The sequence below is a fragment of the Dendrobates tinctorius genome, unplaced genomic scaffold (assembly GCF_039654945.1).
Source record: "Dendrobates tinctorius isolate UK_male_01 unplaced genomic scaffold, ASM3965494v1 ptg000178l, whole genome shotgun sequence".
In the NCBI taxonomy this organism is placed as follows: domain Eukaryota; kingdom Metazoa; phylum Chordata; class Amphibia; order Anura; family Dendrobatidae; genus Dendrobates; species Dendrobates tinctorius.
The window spans coordinates 4,479,601-4,492,989 of record NW_027361845.1 but is presented as its reverse complement, the minus strand read 5'-3'; the positions used below and the strand labels follow the sequence as shown (position 1 = coordinate 4,492,989).

General features: G+C 45.0%; 1 protein-coding gene and 1 long non-coding RNA gene across 3 annotated transcripts in view; one reads left to right on the top strand and one right to left on the bottom strand.

Annotated features, from left to right (window-relative positions):
* The window catches only part of LOC141054355 (uncharacterized), a 29,620-nt gene that overhangs the window by 14,742 nt on the left and 1,489 nt on the right, over positions 1-13,389 (bottom strand). The window lies entirely within an intron of this gene.
* Positions 13,185-13,389, top strand: part of LOC141054354 (NXPE family member 3-like) — a 106,088-nt gene continuing 105,883 nt past the window's right edge. Inside the window, exon 1 of one of the 2 annotated variants that reach the window (XM_073551673.1) lies at positions 13,185-13,361. In XM_073551673.1, coding sequence (XP_073407774.1) covers positions 13,305-13,361 — 57 coding nt within the window. In that variant the 5' untranslated portion in view covers positions 13,185-13,304. The remainder of the gene's footprint in view (positions 13,362-13,389) is intronic. The other variant, XM_073551674.1, reaches the window with a different exon arrangement.

Below are 13,389 nucleotides of genomic sequence, written 5' to 3'. Positions count from 1 at the left end.
TGGAGGCCAGGGGAAATACTAGAGACAGTAGAGCCAGAGGCCTAAGTGGAGCACGGTTACAATCAGTTGTAGTGTACAACCGATGTAAAACTTGCTCCAAGTATGCCTCAGCCTGCTCCGTGATTGATCCTGGGCTGCAACATCGCCAGTTGCTGCTCAGAAGTGGCTTTGGCACGGGTACTCCCTCCTGCCCAGCCTGGTTCCAGCGCGCCTGCTTTTTCCGGGTAGTGTCAACGTCACTTTGCCACCAATACGTTGTCCTGTCATGTTGCGGTCGGGTTAGCCGAGTCTATGGTGCCTGCAGTTTCGGTGCTTCCTATGTGGGCTGCGGGTTCTGGTAATAAAGGCTGGTTCCGTAGTGCCAATAGGACAAGCACCCCCTGTAGGACTGTGGGTTTCGGTAACTGCGGCCGGCTCACGGCCTTGCAACTTTGTTTTTTTCCTGGGTACCTTCTGCTACCCATCCGGGTTCCAGCACCGTCAGCTGGTTCTCGGCAGTGCCTTTGGCCTAGGTGCCTCCTTCTTGGTGTCCGAGTTCCAGCAACATCTGCTGGTCCTTGGTAGTGCTTTGTAGCACAGGTACCTCCTGCTTAGTAACCGTGTTCCTGCACCGTCAGCTGGTCCACAGTTGTGCCATTGGCTCTTGTTCCTTCTGCTGCCCCTCCGGGTTCCAGCACCGTCAGCTGGTCCTCGCTAGTTCCATTTGCTATTGTTCCTTCTGCTACCCATCCGGGTTCCAGCACCGTCAGCTGGTTCTCGGCAGAGCCTTTGGCCTAGGTGCCTCCTTCTTGGTATCCGAGTTCCAGCAACGTCTGCTGGTCCTTGGTAGTGCTTTGTAGCACAGGTACCTCCTGCTTAGTAATCGTGTTCCTGCACCATCAGCTGGTTCTCGGCAGTTCCTCATCCTTCTTGTACCTTCTGCTACTTTTCCAAGTTCAAGCTTGTGGAAATGGTTTTTGATTCTCACTCTGGATCTCCCTGACAATGACCCTGAAGACGACGACCCTGAAGACCACACAGAAGAATACTTAAAAGATAACCCTGAAGAAGATGACCAAGAGGACAAAGAACATGAAGACAACCACCAAGATGCAGAACAACAAGAGACAGAAGAACAAGAAGCATAAAAACCAAAAGCAGAAGAACATTAAGCATAAGACTAAAAATCTGAGCAAATGATATTATCTAATTTATAAGCAGAAGAAGACTAAGCAGTGTATGGGGGTGAGTCCGTTCCTCCTCGTGGTGCCCCTGGAAAAGGCCTGCTGCTGCAGGCACAACTGAACGCGGACAAATCCTGTTGTAAATCTTTTGTGACAGACTGAACGTAAGGTGTAATCTTCAAACTTTTATAAATTACAACTACAGGAATGCCTGACAAATAAGGATATGATGAAGAAGTAGAATAAGAAGAAGAATAATAGTTGAAGAAGAAGAATATGAAGAATGTAAAAAAAATAGGAAGAAGGTGAAGAAGAAGAAGAAGAAGATGAATAAGGTGAAGAAGAAGTTGATGAAAAAGATGCTGCTGAGGATGATAAAGGAGAAAGTGTGGGAGAAGTAAAAAAGAAGGTGAAGAGCATGGAAGTAGTGAAACATGCATATCTGACAAAATATTAAAGACTTTAACATAGTCAATATCTTTGTAACTACGAACGTCTTTAAAAAAAAAAAATTACTGTTATTCCATTTGATTGGGCTAAAGCTCTATGGCTTTAATGTCTCCTACACCTCCCACAATACATTCTACATTATTATTAGTTGTTTTTCTTCATGTAGAATTAACCGACAGGGAAAGAAAGGGTTTTTTTTTAATTCTGATATTTCTGTTCCATTGACTTGAATGGGACTTCCGGGATCGGAATCGGCAATACCCAATACTTTTTTTAGATCAGCCGATCCATTCCGATCCGATATTAATCAGGATCAGGTGGTATCGCTCAACACTACTCATTAACAAAGCTCCAATACCAGCAAGCGGCGCATTGAGAAAACTCGACCCATTCATCGACAACAACGAACTGCTAAGAGTAGGAGGCCGACTCAAAGAAGCTAAAATGGAGTTTGAGGAGAAATTCTCTCTTATTATTCCCGGAAAATGTCATGTTGCCTACTTAATCGTACAACACTACCACAATCTGGTCAAACACCAAGGAAGACTATTCACAGAAGGAGCCATCAGAACTGCTGGCCTGTGGATTGTCGGTGCAAAGAAACTCATCAGTAGTGTCATCTACAAATGCATTACACGCCGTAAGCTTTGTGGTTTGACTCAGACCCAAAAGATGGCTGACCTACCAGAAGATAGATTCAGCCCAGACTCTCCTTTTACCAGCATTGGTCATGATGTGTTTGGGCCTTTTTCAGTTCTTACTCGTCACACGAGAGGCGGACAAGCCAACAGTAAACGTTGGGCTGTCATGTTTACCTGTCTGTCAATCAGAGCCTTCCACATAGAGCTCATTGAGTCACTTAACACTTGAGACGTTTCATTGATAGGACCATGGATGGCAAACATATACGTTCAGACAGAGGTACCAACTTCTATGGTGCAGCAAAGGAATTCAGAACACCTTCAAATCTAGATCATAAGACTCTTGAGAGGTTCCTCAGTGACCAAAGTTGCACATGGTCATTCAACCCACCTCACTCCTCACACATGGGTGGATCTTGGGAACGAATGATTGGTCTGGTACGGAGAATCCTTGACTCCACTCTTCAGGAAGGAGCAGCGAGACTTACCCATGAAAGCCTAACCACCTTCATGAAAGAAGCCGCACCTATAATCAACGCAAGACCCTTGGTTCCAGTCCCTAACGACCCCGAGGAACCCTTGTTATTGACTCCAGCTACTCTCCTCACCCAGAAAACAGGACTATCCAGTGTCCCTCCTGAAGGATTCGATGCTAGGACCTCTACAAGCACCAATGGAGACAGGTACAAAGTCTTGCAAACACATTCTGGGACAGGTGGTGCAAACAATACTTGTCTACCCTGCAGCCACAGATGAAGTGGCAATCTACCAGGCCTAATCTAGGCGTTGGTGACCTCGTCTATTGTGAATTCGCTTTCTGGCCTACCTCTGGTTACTACTGAAGGTAGTGGAGCTGGTCAAATTGACAGAGGGGTTGCGAGTTCTCTTTCTGGGCTCCCTCTGGTGGTTACTGGAGGTAATGGAGCTGATCTGATTAACAGAGGCTTGCCACCTGATAATGAGGACGACGATTGGAGATCTGGGGTTTCAGACTTGATTTAAGACAGCCGACTCCCTCTATCCCTGCTGGTGATTTTTCCTGCCTCCTGAGGTCTTAGTTTCCAGCTCAGTCCCTGCATGCTCAGCTAAGTGTTCTTTTGCTATTATTCACCTTTTGATCTGGTTTTGTCTATTTCAGTTTTTTGTGGGTCAGCCAGCTCCGACTGGGGCTGTGCTGTATCACCTTCCATATGTTAATGCTTGTGCGTTTGTTTTTGTCCCTTATTAGATTTGCCTTTTTTTGCTCTGCTTTCAGAATATACCAGAGTGCTGATATAGTGGGCGAAGTTGTGCGACTTCAGTATTTTTCTATCAGACGTGTTGGACTTTTTTGCAGGGTTTTTTGCATGATTGCAGAGAGTGTCTTTCCTTTCCTGTCCTGTCTAGTCAGTGTGGGCCCCATCGTTTGCTCAGTCTATTTTCCTACCTGCATTTGTGTTTTCATCTTGTCTCACCGACAATATATGCTTGGGGGCTATCTATTCCTTTGGGGTCTGCTCTGGGGCAGTTTAGGTTCCCCTTTCTTGCTTTAGGCTTAGCTAGTTCTCCGGCTGTGCCGAGGCATCTAGGATCATCGTAGGCACGCTCCATGGCTACTGCTAGTTGTGTGGATAGGATCAGGGGTCTGCAATCCGCTTAGTTACCAACCTCTCTGGTTTTCTTTGGCTTAAGCTTGGTCTTGCTCTCCTCCTCGGTGACCCAATCATAACACTCACCCTTCTGAAAGACTGTCAAGCCCACCGAAACCAGTGGCCACTTAGTCTAGTGACCGCTACATTCCCGAGTAAGGATGGCTACGTCCGCAAAGTCGAACTGAGGATGGCCAAAGGGAATGAACTTAAGACATTCTCCAGACTAGTAACTGAGCTGGTCCTATTGTTTTTTTTGGAGAAAAGAATAGTGACATCCATTTGATGCCAGACGGGGAGTGTTCTGTCTCCGCCATTTAATTCATAATCCATAATTACCTGCTTGTTAGATGTTTACAGTGTTTTCTGGCTCCATCTAGTGACCAGAGTCCTAACCGCAGAGTTATTGTCTGTTTTAGTTTCATTTTCTATTTCCCTCCTTTTGCAGTGCATTCTGGTAAGGTTGCATTGCATGCTGGTAGCCTTTTGCAAAGGATTATGGTTAGTTCAGCCCCCATTTTCCCTCCAGTCGACCATTTTCCTTCTGCCTGCATTCAGGAAGCATCTCATTTCTCTTCTTCCCTTGTGACAGCATCGCTGGTATGTACTTATGTTTCCAGTATCTAATTTCTGTCCCATATTAGCCTGGTTAGTTAGCTCTCCCCTGCTCAGCTAGTAGTGCAGATGTTGATTTATTATGTATATATGTATTCCTATGTACCCCATACTGACTGAGTGTATATATGTTTGTATTGTAGTTTCACTGCGCCAATATACCATCACGTTCAATAAAGCACAGATTCAACCTAGAGTCTCCTTATTGGACCCCGGTATAACGGTTTAGCTGCCTGTATAAGCTACACGAATTCTGCTTCATTTAGTGAGGACATAACAGTAACAGCTGCAGAAACCCCTGCGACTGACACTGACGGAGTAATCTCCGGGACTGTAACAGTTGCAGAAACCTCTGCGACTGACACTGATGGAGTAATCTCCGGGACTGTAACAGTTGCAGAAACCTCTGTGACTTACATTGACGGAGTAATATCCTGGCATGTAAGGCTACGTTCACACCATGAACTTTTGGTCCGTCTTTTTGCTACTTATTTCTGTAGGATCTTACAGTTCCAGCAAAGTGGATGGATTTATAGAAATCTCCTTCTTTTTCACTCAGTGTAAACTGAGCTACGGTAAGTGCTTCACATCCGCAACCCGTCAATCTCTCCTGCTGGTACGCTGAGTATTCTGTGCAGAATTTCCTCATAGTTTTACATCAAATGCAGAAAATTTGCAGGTAAAAAATGCACATGCGTCATCACAGCACACGATGCTCAAAAGTTGTGCTATACCAAGTGCGACTATAGGGGCAAAGCATGACACCGCAATTCATGCTACGCCCCAGAGACCTGCAGTAAACATTGTATGCCAGCTGATAGAGCGATCCTTTAAGTTTTTCAGTGAAGATTCCATACTAGCCGGAAAAATTGCTACTTTTTTTACATGGATTGTCCAGAAATCGAAAAACATGGTTGCTGCAATGCATTACCAAATACTACCTTCTCCATGGCTTCGTTTATGGAAGAAAGCAGCCAGGAATTTTCTTTATATACCTTGTTACTAGCGAAGAGCAAATTTACTGAAATTTGTCAGTTTCCCTAAATTTTGGCAAGAAAATTCAGTTGAATGTATTATGCATTCACCCGATGCAAGGGCAGCGTCATATTTTACTCACTTGGTCCTCACTTATCCCGCCGAGCAGTCCTGCTGTCATCTGGTTGTCTTCTTCGGTTCGGTCAATGGTGTGGTCTTCACTGGACCATCTACGACATCTTCCAGCATATTTGGCCTTTCCTGTGCTCAGGCTGCGACCACATGATGTTGTGACCTAATCTACACAGGAGACGCTAAAAATGCTGAGTGCTAGAAGATACCAAAGAAGGATCTCAAATAACAAGGCCTATGTAAAGCTTCCTATAATATATACTACAATCCAAGAAAAAAGAGGAAGTATGAATAACACTGTAGAAGAACATGCAGTAAGCCAAAAACAGCGTTTATTTAAGTCATATAAAATACATACTCATTGTATGGATCACAAAAGGTATACATAGATACAATGTGCACAATGGAGCCACCAGCAGAGGTCTCACATAAGAAAAAGTATAGGGGAAATGTTACTACCGTATGATTTTATTTAGGTGCACTGAATGATTATCTGAAAAACAATACTGACAGTATATAATGTATAGTTACATCAATGCACCCCTCTTAAATATGTAAATACTGAACAAAATCCCCAATAGCATAATTTATCATGTGATATAAGATGATTATAAAAGGATGAGCTGTCAGGTAACATATGCAGATAATAAACCACCAGCTAAATCCTCCCAAACTAGCTAGGGCATGGCAGAACTAAAGAAGGCTGACAATATGTAAGAGAATTGTATGTCCATTTTCACCAAAAAAGTGCTAAGTGCTAAGTGCAAAATGCAATGAGGTAAAGGTATTGTGTAGCCTAGTGGCAATGCATGGAAGACCAATCACAAGATCAGAAAGCCTCCTACCATGGGAAGAACATATCGCTATGTGGAAAAGTGCAAATGCACAACTGAAATAATTAAATATGCATAGCAGCTCAATGTGAATACCTGACCTGTAGGTGGCAGCCGTTCCCCGACACGCGTTTCGCGTGAGCTTCTTCAATAGGGAGTAAATGTGTATAAGCGTTGTCTAAAGATCTATTTATAGTCATATCTCTCATTATCTGGGCGGTCTGTAATGGCGCTTGCTTCACATCACCAGCAAGATGACGTCAGACGGTTCGGCGTCCCACGTGATCATCCCATGATTCCCCGGCCCGACGCGTCAGGGCAAGGGGGAGGGAGGGCCACGCCAGGGACGCGTCACCATAGTGACGCACTGACCGGGGATGATTACAAGCGCACACCGCCAGGATGTGAAAGAGAGAAGGAAGGAGAAGTCACGTTTGGGGCGCATTGCCATGATCACATACAGCAATAATTCAAAGCGCATAGTGCCAAACGGGAGAGATCATATGGAAAAGAAGACAGGAATTATTAAGAACACTTTATGCCACAGGTGCCTCTAATATCAGCAACTTATAAGTGAAGATGAATCTGTAAATGTGAATGATGGGATAATAAGTGAACAAACCCTATTAAAAAAATAGGTGAAAAATATAATGAAAGAAAAATACTGAGGATAAATTATATATAAAGAAATCCCCATTTGTTCTATGCTAGTGTTATAATACACAAAGGATTAAAATATTTAAACCGTGTCACTGATGAATTCATCAGTGACACGGTTTAAATATTTTAATCCTTTGTGTATTTTTCACCTATTTTTTTAATAGGGTTTGTTCACTTATTATCCCATCATTCACATTTACAGATTCATCTTCACTTATAAATTGCTGATATTAGAGGCACCTGTGGCATAAAGTGTTCTTAATAATTCCTGTCTTCTTTTCCATATGATCTCTCCCGTTTGGCACTATGCGCTTTGAATTATTGCTGTATGTGATCATGGCAATGCGCCCCAAACGTGACTTCTCCTTCCTTCTCTCTTTCACATCCTGGCGGTGTGCGCTTGTATTCATCCCCGGTCAGTGCGTCACTATGGTGACGCGTCCCTGGCGTGGCCCTCCCTCCCCCTTGCCCTGACGCGTTGGGCCAGGGAATCATGGGATGATCACGTGGGACGCCGAACCGTCTGACGTCATCTTGCTGGTGAAGTGAAGCAAGCGCCATTACAGACCGCCCAGATAATGAGAGATATGACTATAAATAGATCTTTAGACAACGCTTATACACATTTACCCCCTATTGAAGAAGCTCACGCGAAACGCGTGTCGGGGAACGGCTGCCACCTACAGGTCAGGTATTCACATTGAGCTGCTATGCATATTTAATTATTTCAGTTGTGCATTTGCACTTTTCCACATAGCGATATGTTCTTCCCATGGTAGGAGGCTTTCTGATCTTGTGATTGGTCTTCCATGCATTGCCACTAGGCTACACAATACCTTTACCTCATTGCATTTTGCACTTAGCACTTAGCACTTTTTTGGTGAAAGTGGACATACAATTCTCTTACATATTGTCAGCCTTCTTTAGTTCTGCCATGCACTAGCTAGTTTGGGAGGATTTAGCTGGTGGTTTATTATCTGCATATGTTACCTGACAGCTCATCCTTTTATAATCATCTTATATCACATGATAAATTATGCTATTGGGGATTTTGTTCAGTATTTACATATTTAAGAGGGGTGCATTGATGTAACTATACATTATATACTGTCAGTATTGTTTTTCAGATAATCATTCAGTGCACCTAAATAAAATCATACGGTAGTAACATTTCCCCTATACTTTTTCTTATGTGAGACCTCTGCTGGTGGCTCCATTGTGCACATTGTATCTATGTATACCTTTTGTGATCCATACAATGAGTATGTATTTTATATGACTTAAATAAACGCTGTTTTTTAGCTTACTGCATGTTCTTCTACAGTGTTATTCATACTTCCTCTTTTTTCTTGGATTGTGATACCAAAGAAGGAGTAGAGAAGACCCCCACCGGTGACCGAACCGAAGAAGGCGACCGGACTGAGCAACAATTTGATGCATTTTTATTTCTCTATATTAATTCCCTTTCCTTTATAATCCAGGAAAATGGCAAAAGTTTCAGGCAAATCCAAAATGTTGGCAAATTTCAAGGATTTGCTCCAAATGGATTCACCTTATCTCTCTTGCCAATATAGTTGATTACAATGGTGGCAAAGAGAGCAGATCGCTCCTGCTGCGTGGCGCCTCATCCCAAATGCAGCGCAGAGCGGAGCAGCCAATCGGGGGAAGGGGGCTGAGTGAGTAACTTCTTTTTATGCCAGTCAATGCTTGTGTTGGAAGGCACTGAGGGGACTCAATCTTTTTGGGGGAACTGTGAGGGCATCTTACTGTTAGGAGATTATTGTGGGGGCATGAAAATGGGTTGGGGGTAATTATACTGTGCGTAGAACAGTGGGTGCATCATACTGTGGGGAAAGTCACTGTGTGGGTGTCATATGTTGTTGGAAAGAATGGTGGGTGCATCTTAATGTGCTGGTGGCACTGTGGGCAAAACATTCTTTGTTATAGTCACTATGGGGGCATTATACTGTGTGGGGCATTAAACCTTGCTAGGTTAACAGCAGGGACATTACATACTGTGGTGGGGCACTTGGCATATCATACTGTTTTGGGGCATCATACTGTGTTGGAGGAACTGTGGGGACATCATACACTATGGGGGCTATGGGGACACCATTCTGTGTTAGATCAAATGTTTGGGCATCATACATTGCTGGGTTAACTTAGGAGCATTATACTGTGTTCATGGCATTGTGGGACATAATTCTGTATTTGGGTCAATGTGGCGGCCTCATATGGGCACTGTGGGACAAATTTCTGTGTTGCTAGTACTGTGGAAGCATCATTTTGTGTTGGGGCCAATGTGAGGGTATCATATTGTGTCGGGCGCATTGTGGGACATAATTCTGTATAGCTAGTGGAGCACCCCCAGGGCTGTGGGATTACTCGGTACCGGGCCGGTGTCACCATAGAATCATAGAATCGTAGAGTTGGAAGGGACCTCTTGGGCCATCTGGTCCAACCCCCTGCTCAAAGCAGGATTCGCTAAATCATCCCAGTCAGATGTCTGTCCAGCCTCTGTTTGAAGACTTCCATTGAAGGAGAGCTCACCATAGAATCGTAGAGATAGAATCATAGAATCGTAGAGTCTTAAAGGGATGTGTCGTGGTGGCGATGTCCCGGTCCGTGGCCCTGGGTGTCCATGTAAAATAGGTGGAATGAAGCTGAATAAAGTTAATAGGTAGATAGTTTGTGATGCCACCTATGGTATCTGGTCAGAAGGGGGACCAGCGCTGCAGTGCAGATCCTCTGGGACAGATGGTGTGTTGCAGCAGAGTTGGTAAAGCTCTTCACAGGCACAGCTGTACTCCCAGGGCAGCAGTAGTAGATGTTGATGGTGTAGTGTTAGGCACAGCGATGTAACAGTGCTGAGTAGGTTGGCGCAGGAAGAAGGCAATGAAAGAGCTGAATGCAGTTCCAAAGCTTTACTCATGTTTCTGGCATAAGCAGGTGCCAGCTTCAGTGCTGTGGTCTTCAGGTGAGGGACTCAGCCAACTCCCAGGCAGATGGATTAAAGCTTCCAGCACTCCCTTCCAAATGTGGCTTTTCTGATCATCTCCTTTTTAGCGCTAATCTGAAGTACTTGTAGTTAAGAATTACACTCAAGTTCCTCCTTCTTGCTGTTACTTATAACTCCACTCGCATGACAGGCAGCTGTAGCCTGCTTCGAGGACTCCTTACAATCATGCCCCGGCTGACACACGGTGCTACTGTGTTGTCGAGTCTTAAGTGGGAATAAAGTGGTCACAACTTCTATTCCTCCGGTTTCTGCTGCAGGATCATTAGTACCACACACAGCCTCGGATACCGGCGCCCGGCCTTTGGCGCATAGACTTAGGGAAGGGCTCTGCTCTAGCCCTAGTCCCCAGTCTCTCTCCTTATCACTTTCCGTTCTTATCTATCTTCCTTTTGAACAACTGATCTTTCCGCTTCTCTCTCTTTCCTTGCCAGCAGCTCCAGCTTACAGGAGGCTGCTGCAAACATGTTCTCTCTTCATCCCCCTGGAGATCTTCTGTCTTCCTCCCCCTCTCAGGGGATTCTCTGACTAACTTCCTGTCAGCTTTCCCCTCTAATGTTATCTAAGCTCCACCCACCACCCAACACCCTTCATGAACCAAAGCAGCTGACATAAATGGTGCTCTGCTGTTCTAAGGTGTCTGTGCTGGATGTAGGTGCTGGAGTCTGGTCAGGTGTTACCATCTTACCTGGGGAGTGGGATACTACACCTCAGGAGGAGGTGCAGTACCTCTGTGGCGACTGAACCCTCAGGGGCACCACACTAGTACTTTGGAACCACTATTCTGTGATGGGGCCAATATGGGTGAATCATATTACGTTGGGGGCACTGTGTGGGCATAATCCTGTGTTGCTTGTATTTGGGTAATTTTTTTTCTATCACCAGCATGTAGATTTTAATTGTTTGATACTTATTGAATAAAATTTGCAAATTCTATCTTTTTTATGGATGTGCTGATCAACTTTCCTCTCCTTGATATTGTGGGAGCCTTGTTCTCTGATGTGGCCAATGTGGGGGCATCATGTTGTGTTGTGGGCATCGTGGGGCATAATTCTGTGTTGCTGGTACTGTGGGAGTATTGGGGCCAATGTGGGGACATCGCATGGTGTTGTGGATACTGTGGGGAATAATGATTTGTTGCTGGTATTGTGGGAGCATCATTCTGTGTTGGAGCCAATATGGAGGCATTGTATTGTGTTGGGGCATTGTGGGGCATAATTCTGTGTTGCTGGTACTGTGGAAGCATCATTTGGGCCAATGTGGGGGCATCATATTATGTTGTGGGCAATGTGGAGCATAATTCGGTGTTGATGTTATTGTGGGAGCATCATATTGTTGCGGGGAAATTGTGGGGGCATAATTCTGTGTTTGGGCCAATGTGTGGGGCATCATATTGTACTGTGGGGGCATTATTCTGTGTTGTTGGTACTGTGGGAGCATCATTCTGTGTTGGAGCCAATGTGGGGGTATCATATTATGTTGTGGTCCCTATGGGGGCATAATTCTGTGTTATTGGTACTGTGGGAGCATCATTCTCTGTTGGGGTCAATATGGGGGCATCATACTTTGCTGGGGTAACGGCAGACATCATACTGTGTTGGGGGTAATAAAGAGCATAATTCTGTGTTGGGGCCAATGTGAAGGCATTGTATTGTGTTGGGGCATTGTGGGGCATAATTTTGTGCTGCTGGTGCTGTGGAAGCATCATTTCAGCCAATGTGGGGGCATCATCATGTTGTGTCGGAAGCATTGTGGGAGCATCATTCTGTGTTGGGGCCAATGTGTGGGGCATCATATTGTACTGTGGGGGCATTATTCTGTGTTGTTGGTACTGTGGGAGCATCATTCTGTGTTGGAGCCAATGTGGGGGTATCATATTATGTTGTGGTCCCTATGGGGGCATAATTCTGTGTTATTGGTACTGTGGGAGCATCATTCTCTGTTGGGGTCAATATGGGGGCATCATACTTTGCTGGGGTAACGGCAGACATCATACTGTGTTGGGGGTAATAAAGAGCATAATTCTGTGTTGGGGCCAATGTGAAGGCATTGTATTGTGTTGGGGCATTGTGGGGCATAATTTTGTGTTGCTGGTGCTGTGGAAGCATCATTTCAGCCAATGTGGGGGCATCATCATGTTGTGTCGGGAGCATTGTGGGAGCATCATTCTGTGTTGGGGCCAATGTGTGGGGCATCATATTGTACTGTGGGGGCATTATTCTGTGTTGTTGGTACTGAGGGAGCATCATTGTGTTGGGGCCAATGTGGCGACATCATATTGTGTCGGGGGTCCTGTGGGGGCATAATTCTCTGTTGGGGCATCATATTTTGCTGGGGTAATTGCGGACATCATTCTGTGTTGGGGTCACTGTGATGGAATCTTATTCAGCGTGTGGAGGGGACATTACACTGAGCTCGAGGTGCATTTTTGGAGGATTCTTTTCTATGTGGTCCATGAAAGTGGTATCATAGCGGTGAGAACACTAAGTGGCTCCAGCGTCTGCACTGTTTCTGTGTGAGTGTCACAATACACGTCCCTCCCTCTGTCTTTAAGGCTATGTTCACACACAGTGTTTTTTTAGCGGTATTCTTAGCGGTTTTTCCAATAAAACCACTAAAAATAAGCTTCCCAGTCATTTCTATGCATTTTGCACTTTTTGTGCAGACTGATGCGGTTTTTTTTAACCGCGAAAAAAAACGCATCACGGTAAAAAGCGCAGCATGCTCATTAATTTCGTGGATTTTTCTGCGTTTCTGGCTATTTCTATGCTTTTTGAAAATGCGCAGAAAAAAAACATAAAAACCGCGCGTTTTCTGGGAAGGGTGTCAGGTTTTCCAGCAGAAATTTTCTGCTACGTGTGCACTTAGCCTAAAAGTTGGGTGTTATGCCCCTCCGTGCTGCGCCTACTCCACTGAACTTTTTTTTTTGCAGAGTTGGGCAATTTGTACTTTTGCCATGGAGTCACAGAATTTCCCTGACATAGCCCCAAAGTATACCGTAAGTGTCTGACCAGTGAAGGCAGAGCATGCAAATTATTGTGCCTTAATATTGGGACATTTCACTACCAGCATTAGAAACAAATCGAAAAGACGAGCTCAGTGAGCTGACGGTGGGGCTGTGTGAGCACACAAAGTGAGGTGTGTCCGGTTAGTGAGTGCGCAGTCACACACCCGTCCTCCGACAGTCACAGATGTGGACCAGCAAGAGACTCCTGCTCCTGCTCTGCTGTGTGGGATGGATTGGAGGGGTAAGTACGAGGGGGACCATAGTGTAAG